Source organism: Cololabis saira, chromosome 12 (assembly GCF_033807715.1).
Source record: "Cololabis saira isolate AMF1-May2022 chromosome 12, fColSai1.1, whole genome shotgun sequence".
NCBI classification, from domain to species: domain Eukaryota; kingdom Metazoa; phylum Chordata; class Actinopteri; order Beloniformes; family Belonidae; genus Cololabis; species Cololabis saira.
Window position 1 is genome coordinate 10514749 of NC_084598.1, and position 19945 is coordinate 10534693.

General features: G+C 41.3%; 1 protein-coding gene across 3 annotated transcripts in view; it reads left to right on the forward strand.

Annotated features, from left to right (window-relative positions):
- Positions 1–19945, forward strand: part of grm4 (glutamate receptor, metabotropic 4) — a 250271-nt gene that overhangs the window by 221471 nt on the left and 8855 nt on the right. For all 3 annotated transcript variants that reach the window (XM_061735446.1, XM_061735449.1, XM_061735448.1), the window contains 2 exons: positions 10529–10665; positions 13700–14635. In XM_061735446.1, coding sequence (XP_061591430.1) covers positions 10529–10665; positions 13700–14635 — 1073 coding nt within the window. The remainder of the gene's footprint in view (positions 1–10528; positions 10666–13699; positions 14636–19945) is intronic.

The following is a 19945-nucleotide window of genomic DNA, read 5'->3' on the forward strand; positions in this document are numbered from 1 at the left end:
GTATTTTGGGGCAGGGATGATGGGATTCTCGCTAAGGACAGGGCTGGGGCCCACCAGCAGGGGGGGTTACCAGAGGAATGGATCAATGGTCCAAAGATTCACACCATGCAGACACACGTGTCACACTAACCGTAAACTAAAAGAAAGTAAATTAAATAAACCAAGAACTGCAAACGTAGGATAATATAAATCAAGAGGCACAGCAAACTAAGGAAAACTAAGCATACGTGAAATTCACACACACGGAAAATAAAGCACCATCACCCAAAGGATTGGCTTGCCACCCCGCCGTGGACGCTCAGCACCTGAAAAGCAAAGAAACCAAAATAAAGGGTATTAGGAAATGATCAATCAAAGACAAACATACAAAACCAAATATAAACAGCACAAAAGTAATAGAAAGAAAAATAAAGAAATTAACCAATGCGGTTACCAACCACTCACGACGTATGAACTCAAACTCTCGAGCCCCAAACCAAGTAACAAATATAAAAAAAAAACAGAAAATAAACCCAACCCAAAAACCTATTGGTTATCTGCAGTTATAAATGGACCTCCTGCCAATAGGTTTAAAGCAGGGGCAACAAAAAGAACACAAATTAACCCAAAAGAAGAATATCCCTCACACCACGCGCCAAACACACACACACACACTCACTCTCTCACACACACACACACGCGCACAATTGCTAAAAACTTAGTATAAAAAGTCTTGGATGCTCGATGGTCTTGCAGCCTCTTCACGTGAGCGGCCGCGTCAGTCCAGCCAGACCACGGCTCTGTGTTTTTCCCGTAGACAAGAACGGTGGCAAGAACGGCAGTGGGGGCTAAAACCGGCAACACCTAAGGACGTACAAAACACTTGATTGATGCCACTAATAACTGCAGCGAGATCGGGATTCATAAAAATAAAAAGACACATACCAGGCGATGTAAGGCTTCTTAATCATTCTAAAGCGGCTCGCTGCATTTCACGAGTCGTCTGCGCTGCAGACGCTCCCGGCGAGCCAATCATCCTCAGAAGGCGCAGCTGCGACCGACTGAAAGGACGCTGAACGACGGACGTGCTAGAAAAAGTGATCAGGTGCAGGTCGGCAGTAAATTAGACAAAAGTAACCAAAGGGGGCCGTCACAGCATGCTGTAACCAGCCGACTACGTACCAGTTGCATGAACTCTTGGCACAAGATCCGCTTCTGACACGAGCCGGCCAAAGCCACAGGTGGATGAGGAACGAGACAGGAACCGACTGGAACCCGCAGTGGGCGGGGGCGAAGAGTCGCGCTTTCTTTCTGGGTTCACCATCACTTCCCCTTAAATAGGCTGGCGACGCACACCATTGGTCAAGGCTGCGCACTCACAAATAAGCACTTAAGTGCGTCTTACCACATCTGCTTGTTCACGTGTGGGAAATAAAGAGTTTCTGCACAGAGCCCCGTGTCCTCTCTGTCCTGTCGGTTGGGCCCCGTAGCACTAGCCCTGCTACACTGGCGCCCAACGTGGGGCCCGACGGGATGGAGGAGGGAGGCACGGAGCGGGCCCTGGACGTGCTGGCCCATGCCCTGGCGGACCTAGCAGCCCTACTCCAGGGCCAGGGGGAGCAGCAGCTCGCAGCGCTGGAAGCGGGAAGGCCCGGGGGCGCAGACGGCGGTTCCGGGCTTCCTCTCCCGCTCCGAGGGGGGCGGGGGGGTTGGCTCGGCCGGATGGACCCCTGCCTGAGTTTGGCGATGGGGGTGTGCGGCAGGGTGGAGGAGCAGCAGCCACTCAGGTGATGGGTCACAGGTGTGGCCCATCAACCTCTCCACCCTGCCTGCCTTCATAAGGCGGGGCTGCTGTGGGAGAAGGTGCTTGTACACGTGTGTCCTGGGTGTGTTTGAGAATAAAGGAGTTCTGCACTGAAACCCCGTGTCCTCTCTGTCCTTTCGGTCGGGCCCCCGTAGCAATCGCCCGGCTACAAAGTGCATTAGTAGTTTATCTTTTAGTTTTTATTTTTAATTCAGTTATCGGGATTGTTTTTTCACTGTTGGTTTTAATTTTAGTCTCTAGTTCTCATTTACTATAATAATTTTGCTAAGCACTTGTACAGTTAATTACAGTTGTGCTTGTAGAAAAGCAAATTGGATCCATGAAGCAGATGTGCAATAGTGTAATCTGCTGACTGAAGAGGTTGTAAATATTTATGCTGAGTGGGCTCCCACTGAACTCACCCTTAGTAGTTGTGAAAGCTTGAGTTAACTGTAAATTGAGCAGAGGGTCATGCAATCTGATGGGACGCAAGTCTGCTTTGATATAGCGTCAAGCCTGCTCCACTCTCACTCATGATTATGTAGTAATGGACACATTTATTTCTGTCTTAGCTACAGGGTAAGATCTTTGGGAGAGGGAAAGCCACAGTCAAGTACATGACGAGGAGAATTTAAAATTAGAAAATGACGAGAACTTTAAATGTAGCAAAAATCTTCTCGACTGCTGCTCTGGCATCTCTGTCTGCAGCTTGGCCATGTACTCGAGTCAGTATCTGCAGGTGGGAGCGACGTGACAAATCAGTCAGTCAGAGAGAGCTGCCAGAGCTGTCTGACATGCCAGAAATCCAACGGTTATCTGGCAGCCAAACCGGTGATCATTCATGTAGTTAATCGGAGGTTGTGATGTCTCTCTAACTGAAAATCTGATAACAGTAACAAACATTTGTCTGCCACTTCCACTATTAGGCTTCATCTGTACTGTGGCTGCTTGACTTCACCAAACATTTACCAAAACAGACAAAGCTCATATGTAGTAGGTGTAGCAGACTCCAGCAGCAGACACAAAATACACACTTATGAATGAGGCTTCTTGTGGCATTTACCTCAGCTACGGTGGTCTTTGCATAGCTTAAAGGCTGAACATAAGTCAAGAATACAAATCCAGCATGGTTGCATGTTTTCTGTAATGATATAATCAACATAACCTTTATTGCTGGAGATAAAAACACTAAGCTGACACTTAAGTTCTCAAAGCATAGTTTTTATCCCTAATGGGTGTTGAAATGAAATGAAAGATGTTCTAATCGTTGGCCCTATCTTCTACAGCAAATATGCCCCTGAGTGTGATTCTTACTGTCTAAGCTGGTCAGTCCTCATTTGTGTAAAAGGTAAAAACAAAACTGAATTTTACTTTAACTGCATCCTGAAATCATATTTTTTCCGAGTTCTAAGAGAAAAAAAAATCAGCTTTCTTTGCAGGCATCTTATAAGACGAAACTATTCAATACTTATGAGTTTCAGTTTTCATGGTGTTGTTGTATATTACTGGAATGCTTGTCAGCACTGAAGCCATTGGATTTACTACAGAGATTACTAAGACAAAAGAAAAAAAAGAAAAATCAATGCTACACATTACTGGAATACTGTCCTGCTTGCTTTGCTTTTAAGCGTCTTTTAGCACAAGACCAGGGAATTTAAAAGCTCTGTAGGAAAATGACAGGAATGTCTATATGACCACATTGTTGTCTGAGAATTGTCTAGATCTATTATTCATGCCGACGAGAGGAAAGACAAAACCCAGCTGCTTCATACACTGCAGATAAAGATGATACTCATGTATGTTTGGTATTAAGATTCTGGTTCCTGTGATGATCAAGGGTATCATACATGATCTCGGAGGTTTTCAGGGGTTATTTTTGATTTGCAAAGTAAGCTTACAAATTACAGAACAATTATGTCCAGAAGTATTTGGACATTGACAACGTTTTTCACCTTTTATTCTGCTTTTATACAAGAATTACAGCCATTTCAAGCAAACCATCTTCATTTTCAGGGGATTCAAAGTATTTGGACAATTGGCGAGAAGAGGAACGTAATTAGCCAGGTCTGGTCCATTCCCTCATACCCACTTCAAAGTAAATGAAGCATACAAACTGTCTGGAGTTGATATCAGGTACTGAGTTGGCATTTGCTGGCTGACTGGAGCTACCAATATGATGTCCAATTAGATCTCACTGAGAAGCAATAAGAAGTCTCACTGAGAAGTCCAATGAGATGCAAAAGAGGCCATCAATAGGCTGATAACACAGAAAGGAAAAACCTCAAGTGTGGTCCAATCAACAGTTTGGTCCATTCTCAAAAGGAAAGAAACACTGGTGAGGTCAACAGCATCAAAAAGTCTAAGAACACGGAGGACAACTTAAGTGGATGATTGCTGGATCCTTTCATTGGTGATAAAAACCCCTTCACGACATAAACAGAAGTCAAGTCTGAAGGAGTTACTGTAGGTGCATCATAGTCAAATTGTTCACTAGAGAAGCCTTGTTGTGAAAGTGAATATTTAGGGTTCAGAAAGACTGTCTGAAAGACAGAAATGGAATATTCTTCAATGGTCAAGTCAGCTTTTGGATTAAAACTAGGGTTGTCCCGATCAGGATTTTTTAGCTCCCGATCCGATCCCGATCACTTGAGTTTGAGTATCTGCCGATCCCGATTTTTCCCGATCCGATCACTTTTTTTGGCTCCCGATACATTTCCGATACTTTTTCCCAATCAGATACATTTTGGCAAAGAATTAAGTAAAAAAGTAAAGTAAAAAAAAGTAAAGTAAATTAAGTAAAAAACTGTATTGTCCATTCTCTCCAACATGGACATATTTTTGTTTTTTCACTGACTGCATCATTGGATCAAAACAAAGCTTATCAGCTCTGGTGCCACAAAATGTAGAAACATGAAATTGTAAACTAAAACAAAAAGTTCAGAATAGTAAAATAACAAAAATAAATCAATTTCACTTCAAAAGGAGGTAGTTTACTTACGAGGTTTAAAAGTTGAATGACATCCAGTCAAACTCACAATCAATAAGAAAATGAAAATACATTTTGGCTTAACCGTAGTGCAGAATTCTCAACAGCATGAAATGAATAGCAGCAGATATTCATTGTGGCTGTTATAGTTTTCTGTCACTGTGTTGTGCTGATGTCACGCAGAGCGTAGGAACCAATTGTGGTTGTTCAGACACGGACCCTTTAGACCGTAACACCAGCCTGCAAAATAGCAGTCCGTCATCCCTGTGTTGTTACCGAGTCAATAAAGTGGACCAAAAGATGATTTACGAGTGACGGATAATCATTTACATAACACTACAGTCACTTTTCTCCGACAGCTTTTCTTTGTTTTTAAAACTTTCAGACCGTTTATCTGAGCGTAGCCTAGCTGCTGTTAGCTCTCTGTTAGCCACGCTTCCTTCCCCACCAGCACAAACGATTCTTCAGCCGCCGGCGCTGCCCAAAATCTTACAATAAACACACATCAACTGTCTGTATTGTTAAATGCAATTATAAAATGATTAAATAATTAATATATGTTAAAACATAGGCACAGAGCAATAAGCAAACAAATAAGACGAACTGGCCTGGAGCTGCTGGAGCCGCTCTGAGCTGCAGCTGGGGCTCAGAGCAGAGCCGCCCGGCTCTTCTGGCCGCTGCGCCGACTCCGCGCTACCGGGTCGCGGAGTCGGAAACCAGCCGGCCGAGCCATAACAGTATGTCCCGATACTTTTTTGGCCGATCCCGATCTTTTGAAAATGACGTGATCGGGCCCGATCGATCGGCCACCCGATCGATCGGGACAACACTAATTAAAACTGATTAAAACAGAGCATGTTTGACAGGGCTGAATATTTGGTGATGTCCATGGGTTCCAGACGTCAAGCAGTTATTGATTACAAATGATTTTCATCTGAGAATTCAAATATTTTGTTTATGCCACTTTGTACAAATACTTTTGAACGCCTGAAAATGGGGGTGCCTCAGTTACAATGGCTGTAATTCCTAAATGTTAAATGCCATATTTTTGTGAAATCTCTTAGATTAAAGCTGCAAGTCTACACTTTAATCACACCTGGGTTGCTTTATTTAAAATCCATTGTGTAAAAGTATATATTGGCAAAACCATGAAAACTCTGCAAAACTCTGCAAAACTCCTTAGATCTGTAAGAACCGCTGACATTGGTACTTTTATGTTTTATTGCGGGCAGCTTGCTGTTACATATGAGCAGGAGAGCTGAAAGTTGAGTTAAATGTGTTCAGCACTGTGTTGATTTGCAACAGAGGTCTTTCATTTGGTCTTGATACTAACATTCTGAAATTAACCCTTATGATCCCATCTTTAAAGATAAAAGATTAAAGAAGGTTAAATGATGTAAATATAAAGTATATAACTTAAAAGGAATGGCTAAACACACAGATGAAGATAGGCTGATGATGATAAAATAAAATAATATTTAATAACACAAAGTATTTTGCTGTCTTAAAAATCTGACCTGATTATCAAACAAAACATTTGTTAGTGTATTATTATTACATTTAAAACATAAGACGGGAAACCACTTGATTAAAACGATCAAATTTCGAAGAAACATTTATCCCAATTGCTATGGATGTATATAGTTGTTTTAGATGTGCTCTATGGATAATGCAGGAGGATGAAATCCCATCGGTTTTCATGCACCTTTGGGAAAAATAAATCTGCACAAGGGTGAAAATACAACCGCTCTCAAAACCCAGCCCACATGTTTCCAACTCTGACTCATAGGTTCAAACAACATCCAAAAATCAATACAGTGACCTTCTACAAGGGAACTCAAATAGTTTCCTTTGTGTAGCGTAACAAAGGAAAATATCATGAATACTTGCAAAGCCTATTCAACTTCCTCTACAGTCGTGATAAAGAGAGACCCCCTTTTTGAATGAAGTTTTACATATCATTACATAATAAAAAAGAAATATATTAATCTGGTCCTCACCAGGGGCCTCATTTATAAAAGAGTGCGTAGGATTCATACTAAAAGTGTACGTGCGCTCAAAAGCCGAAAATGGCGTGCGCACAAAAAAATCCTGATTTATAAAACCGTGTGCACGCACATCTGCACGCAATGTTCCCTTTATAAATCACAGTCCAGCTGGAAGGTTGCGCACGTGAATTCGCCTCATATCCCGCCCTCTACACGCCCACTTATACCATAAATGGTCAATGCAGTGGCCCTGCGATGGACTGGTGACCTGTCCAGGGTGTAACCCGTGCCTCTCACCTGAAATGAGCTGGGATAGGCTCCAGCAGACCCCTGTTACCCCGCAAAGGATAAAGCGGGTATAGAAAATGGATGGATGGATGGATGGATGGATGGTCAATGCAAACTACTTTATGACTGTATTTGCATATAAATGAGCCTGCTGAGCCTGCTGAGCCTGCTGAGCATGCGCAGCAGCTTCCTGCAGCCTGTTTCTGCTGTGCGTCAAGATGAAGGAGACATATGTCGAGCCGGTGTTCTGCCGAGGTGTCTCCTCAAAGGCTTTTTTGCAAATAGACGATTTAACAGCAGGAAGTCAGAATGTGCTTCCACATAGATAAATGCAGGTAGGATGATTTGACAGATGAAAATACCCCGTCAGATCACGCTTCCACATAGACCACGCTTCCACTTAGACATCAACATTTATCTATGTGGAAGGCCCCAGGTCCTTAAATGTTATTCAGAGGAATAACAACACATGACATATTACTTTATCTCAGTATTTATTTTGCAAAAACTAGGCCAAACTATAGAAGGTAACTGATCTGGGGCTTTTTTTTTTCTCTCACACAGATATGCCTCCTTGGCCCCATGCCATGAAACCTGTTTCTCATTCGGTGTTGTTGTAGCGTACCATAAATGAACACAAAATACAATAGTTTTGGGCTCGATGTACGATAATTTGGTTTTGGGTATCTGGCAGGATGGCTTCCCTTGCCCAGTCTTCCCTGACTGTTTGCATCTGTGTCTCATCAGCCCCTGTGAGTATAGATTGTTGTGTATATTGTGTATATATTGTTCATATTTGTCTAGTTATGGAGGCTACTTTGAGAACTATTTTTAGTTTTCTGTCATTCAGCACTTGTGTATTCCTCCTGCCTCAGTCTCCTGCATTTGGGTCCTTTCGTCACCAGCCATTATGGGACATTTGCAGTCATACATTTCCTCACTTATCACTCATGGTCCTGCCACAGTATCAATCAGGTTGGCGTGTGGACTTTAGAAAGAGCCACTTCATCGCCTTGATTTTTTTTTTTCTTCAATCAAGGCTGCATGCCTCTGATTGGCCAGAGAGTAATGTCTCTGACGAGTCTTGAGAGCAGCTCCTTCACAGCCACCTGTATTTAAAACCCAGCAACAGCGACCGCAATATTGGAGGTCCATACATTTCTGTGCCTCGTGGCCGACGACTGCATCCAGAGGGCCCTCGATGGGGTGATGCGTTTCCAGTCACCTTCACATGAAGGCCCCACCCACATTGAGATGTTACTGACCCGTCGTGGAAAAGGACTGAGGTGGAGCCAATCGAAAACTGTATAATGGAAAAGGAGCTTTAGAAAGAACAGGCTTTTTTCTAGCAACATTAAAAAAAAAAACAGATTATGTTTCAGTCTTTTTCTTCCGTTATGGACCTAAACCGTTGAATGCTTTATGTCTGTACAATCTGAGGTGTTGCCTTTGAGTTGGAGTATTGCACACTCTGACCTTTAGGGTGAAATTTCTGTGTCTCAGTGTAGAAGGATTTGGGATTTTTACTAAGTTTTCGTTATTTACTCCTCTTGTATTTATTAAATAATGCAATGCTGGTGATCTGGAAGCAGGCGCAATCAATATTGGGTTTCGTGCGGGTGGCAGCAGGTAGGACGCTGCAAAGAAGTGTGTAAGACTGCTGTGATGGAAAATTTAGCTTCGGCCACTTGATTAAACCAAAACTGCGGACAGCGACTAAAATGTAGCCTTGGCCCACTAAGTGTACGGACTGGTAGTCTGCTCCAAAAAAGATTAACATCGACCTAAAAAATGTTTTCTCTACCAGAATTGTAAGAATCAATCATCATTCTTACGTTATCATCATTTATGCTTTAAAAATATTATGCTTCCTTTGTTTCATTGGCATTCTGCAGAGACGCCTGATGTATGTTCTGACCCTGTTCCCTTGCAATAGCTAAATTAAATCTACTGAAATCTAAATAATCTCTCAAGTCTTATTCTTGGTAATTTAGACACTCAGTTTCAGGCCAGTTATTCACCTAGTTAGAAAGAACATATTAAAGAGCGTTTAATAGGTTTTTACACAACATTTTGGCGACCAAGAATGGACATCGTCTTTGCGACCAGACCAGCACGGACAACTTCTGTTGTAATAGACACTATATAAATAAAATTGAAATGAATTAAATCGAATTTAATTGAATATGCTGTTCTGGTTGTGGGGGTGCACTGCCGGTGTCCTGAAGAAGCTGATGATTTCTGGGTGAGAGTGTTTCACTTATTAAATTGTAAATTGTTTCATGACTGAGAGGATGGATGGAAAGTTGAGTAGATTTAATGACTGACTGTTACCGTGACTGTTTTGACTGTTTAAAGAGTCCAGCGAGGAGACGGTCAAGCTCTTTGGGTTTTGACACTTTGAACTGAGAATTTAGTGCTTAACGCTTTGTCGTTACGGTAACTGTGTAGAGAGCTAAGCCTTTTTGTGTAGTCTTTGTGTTGAAAATTGTGGGTCTTTTCGTGAATGTTCCACATCGTGGTCTCAACCTTAGATTCTCAAGTTTAGGATGACTACTAAACTTTGCGATATTTCCAGATAAGAGAGCTGCTCCATCCAAAGTGGGATGGATCCTGTCTCTCCTAATCAGACCAGGTTTGCCTGAGAAGGACTGCCAATTATCTGTGTATGCCACCTAGTTTGCTGTGGTTGTATTTTCCGAGTTTTCAGAGCTGATGACTTTATTCACAAAACCACAAAAATGACAGACTTTCTTTTTCACATGAATCTACTTCTTATATAATATTTACTGTATGTTTGCAATCAAAAGGAAAAAGGAGAGAAAACTGAGAAGTCAATCTTCAAGTTAAGAGAGGGTATTTTTGGACTTTCCAGTACCCATTAAATTTTTTTGTAGCTTGTGAGAAGAGATAGTGTCTGAAAGGAGAAGAAAATTTGGCAGAACCAGATAGTGGGTGCTATTAATGGTTCTTTCTTATGGGGGGGGGGTCTCATAACTAATTCTTTGACTCCCTTCCCTCACAACACAATTCTATAACAAGTTCTGAAACTCGAGAGGGGATTCTAAGTTGGCTCAGAAACGGGCAGAAATGGGAAGGAAAAACATGAGAGAGCCCTCAAAGCAGTAATGAAAATCACTGCTGTCGTTCGTTAGCACTCTGAGTTGGGACCTTGTGAATAACAGGCGCCGGGGCAATAAGCAGAATGAAGGAGTGTGAAATGATATGGGAACAAACAGACAGCAGCCTTGGCTTATTTCAAAGAACCATGAAAACAGGCCTGTCAACATCTATTTTGTAACATCATTGAGGACATAACAGCACTAACTTCAAGTCCACTTGGAACCTCATTTAATCTTTGGCCAGTCTGAGAAGAATGAGCTTTAGCTGCATTTCTCAACAATTGAGTTCAGCATTAAGGCACCGCTAAATGGCTTTACAATGAAGCATTAAAAGTGAATGTTTTTTCTTTATCTTCCTCAGGAATTGCTGGCACCCCAGTGGTCTTCAACATGAATGGAGACGCTCCCGGTCGCTATGAAATCTACCAATACCAGATCGCTAACAACACCACCGAATACAAGATCATTGGTGACTGGACAGATCAACTCCACTTAGATGTATGAACCTTTTGAATGTTATATATAATGTGTATTTGAATGTAATATAAAATATGCCAGGAAGATTGCATGGTTGAATTAATTTGTAATGAGAGACAGATTTCTGTCCTGATGGTCTTTCTAATGATCCGCATCGAATCTTAATTATAATCCAAAGTAAAACTATTCTTTAGAGATACCATATTTTGCACCATTAATTCAACTCATTTAGGTTATATCTGAAGCTCTTTTAGTTGGAGAGCTGAATTTCTGCAACCACAAATCATGTAGCAATATTGCAAAAGATTTGTGAAGGAAAGAAATGCCTGGAAGGAAATCTTTCTCAGTTTGAATTAAAGTTAAAGTGAGTCAAACTCTATATTCTTAACAAAGTTTAATCACCAGCAAGAGTGCCAAAGCAATCTTGTACCTTCTGACCACGTCCTTCGCATTTTTTGAATTCCCATAGTTTAATTTATGCATTTAATCACAGTTATCAAAAAATATATTTCCGTAGATATGAAGGACCTGAGTTACTGCTGAGATTGACAGAAATGACATGTGCACTTTCTACATTTCTCAGGTCTAGAATGAATAAAAAAAAAGTTCAAAATGAACCTTAATTCATCATTACCATTACCATTTATTCAGATATATTTTATATCTCCACTCCCGGTCGGGTTGCCTGGGGAAGGTGGTCTGATGTTGAAAAACCTGAAACCCTTGATGAGCCCTTGTACGTCAGTGGAGATGTATTCAAGTGCATCCAGCAATGCATGATTCAGTTCAGACACACACACACACACACGTACATACGTACACTCACCGGCCACTTTATTAGGTACACCTGTCCAAATGCTCGTTAACGCAAATTTCTATCAGCCAATCACCAATTTCTAAGTAGCAACTCAATGCATTTAGGCATGTAGACGTGGTCAAGACGATCTGCTGCAGTTCAAACCAGTAACAGAATGGGGAAGAAAGGTGATTTAAGCGACTTTGAACGTGGCGTGGTTGTTGGTGCCAGACAGACTGGTCTGAGTATTTCAGAAACTGCTGATCTACTGGGATTTTCACGCACAACCATCTCTAGGGTTTACAAGGGAATGGTCCGAAAAAGAGAAAATATCCAGTGAGCGGCAGTTCTGTAGGCGCTATTGCCTTGTTGATGCCAGAGGTCAGAGAAGAACGGCAAGGCTGGTTGGAGCTGATAGAAAGGCAACAGTAACTCAACTAACCACTTGTTGCAATCCAGTTATACATAAGAGCATCTCTGAACGCATAACATGTGGAACCTTGAGGCGGATGGGCCTCAACAGCAGAAAACCACACCGAGTGTCACCCCTCACAGCTAAGAACAGGAAACTGAAGCTACAATTCACACAGACTCACCAAAACTGGACAACAGAAGAAGAAAAAACGTTGCCTGGCTGATGATTCTCCATTTCTGCTGCGACATTCAGATGGTCGGGTCAGAATTTGGAGACAACAACATGAAAGCATGGATCCATCCTGCCTTGTATCAACTGTTCAGGTGGTGGTGGTGGTGTCATGGTGGGGAATATTTTCCTGGCACACTTTGGGCCCATTAGTACCAACTGAACATCATGTCAACGCCACAGCCTGACTATTGTCTCTGACCATGTCCATCCCTATATGACCACAGTGGACCATCTTCTGATGTTACTTCCAGCAGGATAAAACACCATGTCATAAAGAATCATCTCAGACTGGTTTCCTGAACATGACAATGAGTTCACTACTCAAACGGCCTCCACAGTCTCCAGATCTCAGTCCAATAGAAAACCTTTAGGATGTGGTGGAACGGGAGATTCACATCATGGATGTGCAGCCGACCAATCTGCAGCAACTGCATGATGCTATCATGTCAATATGGACCAAACTCTCTGAGGAATGTTTCTGGCTCCTTGTTGAATCTATGCCACGAAGGATTAAGGCAGTTCTGAAGGTGAAAGGGGGTCCAACCCAGTACTAGCAATGTGTATCTAATAAAGTGGCCGGTGAGTGTACGCCTGGATAAAATCTGGTTGTGCCCTTTCATTAAATAGAGAAAAACCCACAATTGTCACTGAAATAATTTGTAACTGACTAATGAAAATCAGACATTACTTTTCAACTGTGGTTCAAAAGAAATATTTAAAAAAAGTAAATAAATAAAAACTGACCTAGATAAAAATGATGCGACCATCATCAGTCACTACAAGCAATTTCTGTCTCAATGAGACGTCTGCTCTTGTAGACAAGTATTTTGGTCCACTCCTTGTGAGAAAACTGCAGTTGTCTCATCTTTAAATGATTTTTTCTCCTGACTATGTATTCAAATTCAGTTCAATCAAAAAATTTCATTAATTAATTATACAATTAATTATCTGCTCTATCCAAAACTATTTTAGCAGGATTTAGACCAAGGCTGAATATTTAGTTCTTGGTCATTCTTGAGTGGTTTTAGCTGTGTGTTATTTTGGGTTATTATCCTGTTGAAGGACCATGACCTATAACTGAGACCTAGCATTCTGACAATGTAAGATATTTGTCTCCAGAATACAGTACCTTCATAGTCTTGAGAGTTCATTGTACCCTGCACAAATTCAAGATTATTTTGTTTCTGAGCACATGTATAGATGCAGTACTGTAGTTAATTAGGACTCAGGGTGCTAAGAGAATGAATGCATCGCTGCACTGAGAATGAATAGTAACACCTGCGTGGCAGAGATGCCCTAGAAAATTAAAAATACACAAAGAAAAACCTGAGCCACAAAACTAATCATGCACATTGTCCAAATGTTTATTACAGTATTTTCTCTGCATATTTCACCATGTTGAAGTTCTAAAAGACCCGTGATTATGAATCAGATGAAATGTAATATAATGCAGACTTGCCCAGGAGGAGTGCACTCGTGAGTAAACAGTGTTAAGCGATAGACATTGTGTTCAGACAAAGAGTGATGTGAGTGGCAGCAGCTCTGGTGCTCTGTGTGACTTCTGCAAGGTTATCAGATACATTCCTGCTACTGTCTTGTGCTTTTCCTTCCAGACCAATGAGATGCAGTGGCCGGGTGGATCACAAGATGTCCCCTCTTCAATCTGCAGTCAACCCTGCCGACCTGGGCAACGCAAGAAAACAGTGAAGGGAATTCCATGTTGTTGGCACTGTGAGAATTGTGATGGTTACCAGTATCAGGCAGACACTTCCACCTGCAAGATGTGTCGCTTCGATTTGCGGCCCAACGAGAACCACACCGGCTGCGATCCCATTCCCATTGTCAAGTTGGAGTGGAGCTCCCCGTGGGCTGTCATCCCTGTCCTCATTGCTGTCTTTGGGATCATGGCCACTCTGTTCGTGGTTGTCACTTTTGTACGCTACAATGACACACCTATTGTTAAGGCTTCAGGTCGTGAACTGAGCTATGTGCTGCTGACAGGTATTTTTCTATGCTACGCTACAACATTCCTCATGATCTCAGCTCCCGATGTATTCGTATGCTCATTGCGAAGGATTTTCCTGGGCCTGGGCATGAGCATAAGCTATGCAGCGCTACTTACCAAGACAAATCGCATCTACAGGATTTTTGAGCAGGGCAAGATGTCGGTCAGTGCTCCTCGATTTATCTCCCCTGCCTCCCAGTTGGTTATCACATTCAGCTTGATATCAGTGCAGCTACTCGGAGTGTGCATTTGGTTTGGTGTTGACCCATCACAAGCCATCATCGACTACCAGGACCAGCGCACAAGCAATCCTGAAATGGCCCGTGGTGTGCTGAAATGTGATATATCAGACCTGTCTCTCATCTGTCTGCTGGGTTACAGCATGCTGCTCATGGTCACCTGCACAGTTTATGCCATCAAGACGAGAGGGGTTCCCGAGACGTTTAACGAGGCCAAGCCCATCGGCTTCACCATGTACACTACCTGTATTGTATGGCTCGCCTTCATCCCCATCTTCTTTGGCACCTCACAATCAGCAGAGAAGGTAAACACTCTATTTCAAATGAGAGAGAAGTCAAAAGTAGAACACCAAGTGTGCTCGACTCTTAAATCTGATTTTAATTATGTTTATGGATCACAAAGAGCAAGACAAACAAATGTTTTTGTGCATATCAGTTTTAAGCTTTCCATTTGGAGTTCTTTTATGTTTTCTCTATGCTTTTTTGTAAAGAAAATGGCCCCTCAAATTTTGTTTGTATAGAATGGACTACTTGTGTTTGAGGATGCTGCAACTATTCATCATGAGCTGATGGGCTTTGTGCTCTGCTGACGGGCTTACAAGGCTTTTAGAGTAAGCTTGTCAAGCTAATTCATTCACCCCAAGTTTGCTTGGAAGTGAGTCTTTTTTTTATATTTTTACATGTATTTCCACTTGTGGTTGTGATTCAGCCTCTGTCTGAGTGAAACACAGTTGCCAATAGCAGCATATTTTTTGCACACATGCATGAGTATCGAATATGCTCATGAAGTAGGACAAAATTACTGTAGCAGTTGATGGTTGTCACTTGAAAGAGAATCACAAATCACCTCTTACATGTGTTAATTTTGAGGCTGTGTAACACAGATCTACATAAAAAAAGATAAAATAAAATGAAATAAAAAGCAGAGGGGAAAATTCAAACTGCTTTAAACATCGGCATGGGAATGCTTTGACAATGCACAATAACTGAATATAACTTAATAACAGCAATTAAATTGGCAGCAAAAATACTGAATCTCTGCAACGTCTGTCACAAACTTTCAATATGATGGAATAAACATTCATCACGCCTTGGGAGGAACATGCACAGACCTGTCTTTTAAAGGTTATTATCAGACTTAACACATAGTGAAAATAATCTGAGTCCTGACAACAATCACAATCACTATAATATCCATTTTCACACATTAGACAACAAAGGTTGGTTCATTATTTATTTATAACCTAATTATTCCTGACAAGGAAACACAATCAGAAATGGTTTATTTTCTTCATCTTGCGTAGGTGTTAGCAGTCACAAAGAATCACTGTTGCAGGTACATGACATGGGTGTCTTCACAACTATCTCAAAACACTTTTAAGTCATGTTGTCACATGGTGAAAATGCATCAGGCGTTCTTGATTCGCAGTAACTTTATATGGCTAAATTCACTGAATCAAACCAAATTGTGTTTGTTTCAAAATCAAAGGTTTTCATTCAAATTGAAAGCCAGTGGTTACCTCAAATTTTTCTCTTAATTTATATTTTTGGGCTTTCCTGTTTTCTTCTCTTTTCTCTTGGTAGCAAATAACAGCTTTCCACTTTGTTCCTTCTATTCATTATTTTTTTTTTCCACTTCACTTCCTCCAGGTGTTAGACACCAAGTAAAGTGAAATCCACTCACTTCATCACTTCACTTCTCAGATCTCTGTTTCAATTTAAAATGCAACTCGCAGGTTAACAACCCCCGGTGACAGAAAGTTAAAGTAGAGAGAACTAAGGTTTTGAAAAAAAACAAAACAAACCTGAACTAAAATAAATATAAACATACTACATATAAATTTAGAACTGTTTTATACACCGCCAGAAAAAAAGAATGCTATCAGGGACAGCTGCCAAGTTAGGAAGACATAAAAATGCAAATTTCCTTACACGTGATGGACAAAATCATTATCAGCAGCAATTAGAAACACGATAGGCATCAAAAAGACCTGGGGGGGAAAGGAAATGACAGGGGAAAGCTGGAAAACTGAGATAAATGAATTCATGGTATCAAGAAAACCCCTGAGAGAGCTGAGGGCTGACCTAATGAGCTGGTCAGCAAACTCATATATTGCCCCCGTCCTGACCGAGGATGTTATCTCATCATTCCAGATCCCCCCTCAGAACTTCCCAAAGGAAGAAAAATTCAGTGGAGAAAGAGGTGTAGAAAACAATCCAGAATCTTGGTCCAATTGGATGACGCCCTCGCTTCAGTATGCTCCACTTTCCAGCATACTAGTGGCTAACATGTACCGGTAGTTTCTGGACAACAAGCTGTGCAAGCTATGGACCTGGATCTCTTTCCAAGCCAAGGTACTGGACCATGCCGGATTTTTCAGTTCAACACACAGATCAAGACCTCAAGCTTTCTTGTAAAAGGAAGGAAGGGTGGTGGTGTGTATCTGATGGATAAGCGGGCTTGGTATAATCTGAGGAACAGCACGAGTGTCCGAAAATTCTGCTCACGCAATCTATAGGACCTGATGCTGCAGTGCATTGTGTCTGGTTGCCTTGGGAGATTACCTCATTGTTGGTGTTCACATCCCTCCTCAGGCTGACGAGTGGAGAGCGCTTGAGAAACTACACAGAGTGACCAACAAACAAGAGACTGTTCACTCACCGACTGCTGTCATTGTTGGTGATTTCAATAAGGTGAACCTTAAAAAAAATTGCACAAATTGCATCAACACATCCATTTAAACCTGCTGTAAAAATGCATTGGATCATTGTTACACTCTCTTCTGCAATGGTGACAAAGCCCTCCCTGGCTGCCTTTTCGGTATCAATCCTCTTTCCTGCTTAGTCCTGCCTGTAGGCCGGAGCTGAAAAGAAAGCCCCAATTTAAAGGTGTATTCACTGCTGGCCAGACCAATCACCCCAATGACTGGTGCCCCGTAGCACTTACTTCCATTTTCTCACTTAATGCTTTGATGTGTTAAGAAACACATCATACCTGTGCAGGAGCCCCACAGGGCTGTGTCCTAAGCACTCTGTACCCAATCTGCACCCATTACTACTAACTAAAGCAGGCTGCAGATGTTACAGCAGTTGTGAGGCTGACCTCCCATCACAACGAGGCAGCACACTGGGATAAGGTGGCTGTCCTGGAACACTGGAGCAGAGAAAAATGTCCTCTCTATGAATGTTATAAAACCAAGGAGATCATCATGGACCTTACAAAAGAGGGACAACGTCCACTCTCCTGTTGCCATCAGTGGCAAAAAGGTAGAGAGGGTGGATACAGAGGGGTTTAAACAGCGTTGAAGGATGTATGAACCCAATCCATTATTAGCTGTAAGTTGCAGGAGCTGTACACGTATAACTGCCTCATGAGGTCACTAAGGCTCATCCCAGTTACTCCTTGTACTTGTACCCAATCCAAGAATTTCACACATTTTGTACATGTACATTATAGTGACAATAAACTTCTTGAATCTTAATCATTAGTGCATAAAATTACTTAAGTATTTAACCGGAAATAAAAAAAGGAAGTAACATGAGAGATTCAACTGGTGACCAATTAGCCTTGCCAGGTGCTGAACAGGATTACACCATGTTAGTGTTATCCCCTATATTACAAAGCAATGCTATAGGGCTGGGCGATATGGACCAAAAGTCATATCTCGATATTTTCTAGCTGAATGGCGATACTCGATATATATCTCGATATTTTTTCTGTGCCTTAATTGGGGTTTCCCCCAAAGCATTATAGCATAGCATCTCTGTTAGCTTCATTTTTTTCAGAGGCAAACCCTTAAAAAAACAGTCAGTTTTAATACAAAGCCTCGTGCCAAATGTCACACAGGTACCTTTGTTAACAGAGGTCTGCACAATATCAAAATGTATAAAACAAATGAAATAAAAATAAACTGCCTGCATATATAGAATAAAAATGCTTCTTGAATAAAATAAAACAAATATCCCTTTCCTGCATAACAATTAAATTAAAATACACTGTGCAATTAATACAATGTAGACAGTAACAGGCAGACTTTTCCACTGAGGTTGACAGTTGTGCAAATAACAAAACATTTGTGCAAATCTCAAATAAAACATTCAAGTCAATTTGTCACAAAATAAGCTATATCAAAATCATTAAAAAAAAAATGTAAAAAAAAAAAAATAATTATTATTTTTTTTTTTTTTTAAATCGATATAAACGATATTGTCTCGTACCATATCGTGTTTGAAAATATATCGATATATATTAAAATCTCGATATATCGCCCAGCCCTACTATATGTTATAGTGCCAGAGAAATCTGAAGTGATATCATGATAGTTATGACACGTATCAGACAGGTTTTGTCTCTGTGAAGCTTTATTTGTCAGCATTCTGTCACTGTCAATCCCAAAGTTTTCCACGCTGGTGTCCTGGCAGCATGACGCTTTTAGAGACTTAAAAGCAGGTGCAAGAGTGACCTGTTGTCTGCTTTCAGTTTTATACAGCTCGAGCATCAACATTCAGTCTGGGACTCTAACCTAACTTTAACTCTAAGTCAAAAATGAAATTGGCACACAGCTATATCGTTTGCTTCAGAATCATTCCTGAAGACCCATCAAATGAAAATCTCTGCCCATGGAGGAACGCTAACTCCATTAGGTCTGGAAAAACCGTAGACCTTTAACTGCATACTACGCCGCTAGTGCATATTGATTCTGCCAAAATATCATAGAAAGTATGAAGAACGTGAGCAACTGCAAAATCTACCAAATAAATATGCGGATGCTGTTATACTTTCAGTAACCAACAGCTCTGTTTCCGATCCTGTATTCCGTAAAGCAGTGGACCAGTACAGTAGTTAAATGCTAACTCCTGGTTATGCTGTAGTACAATTGATGTGTGGCACAAGTCAGCTGTACACAAAGTCACAGTGACAAAACATATTTAAAGACCTTTAACTTTTTTTCAGCATTAAGTTTTTCTATTAAGTCACACTAGTAGACCCAATGTGCTTAAGGTGGTAATGCACAATTATATACAGTGTATATTCTCTTTTGCTTTTATTGAACACAATCATTAAACATTGCACTTGCAGTGCTAGTGGAAAAAGTAAGCAGAGCCACAAGCTTAATAAATGAGGGTTTTAGTTCCAAGCCTGATGCCCTCAGCATCGCTGGTTCTCACATATTAGTGATCTCCCATCGGTGTTGAGTATTGGCCAATATGCAATGCTGTGGACTGGTGTTTCTGTTAACATGCTTTGCACAAAAGTATGAAAAATTCTATATGAACAAGGGATCCCAAAAAGGAGAAATCTTGCTTTCAAAAAATTATAATTCCTTTTCTGTTCCTGAACTGTGTCAATGAAACCGCCTGTCTATCATTTCAGTGTGTCAGGAAAGATTTATATCAGCAGGGACGATGGATGTGAACAAGGGTCTGGGTTCTCCTCCCAGAGTGACTCCCCTCTGTATTCCGGAGGGCTGGCAATATTGTTCCTAACACACCTCAGGGCACATGTAATCTTCTCAGGAGATTACAACACTCCCCCTCCATCACCGAGGAGTGCACATGCTGTTTGCAGTATGATGGAATACAGGAGATGTTATCACTTCAATCTTCCACTGACA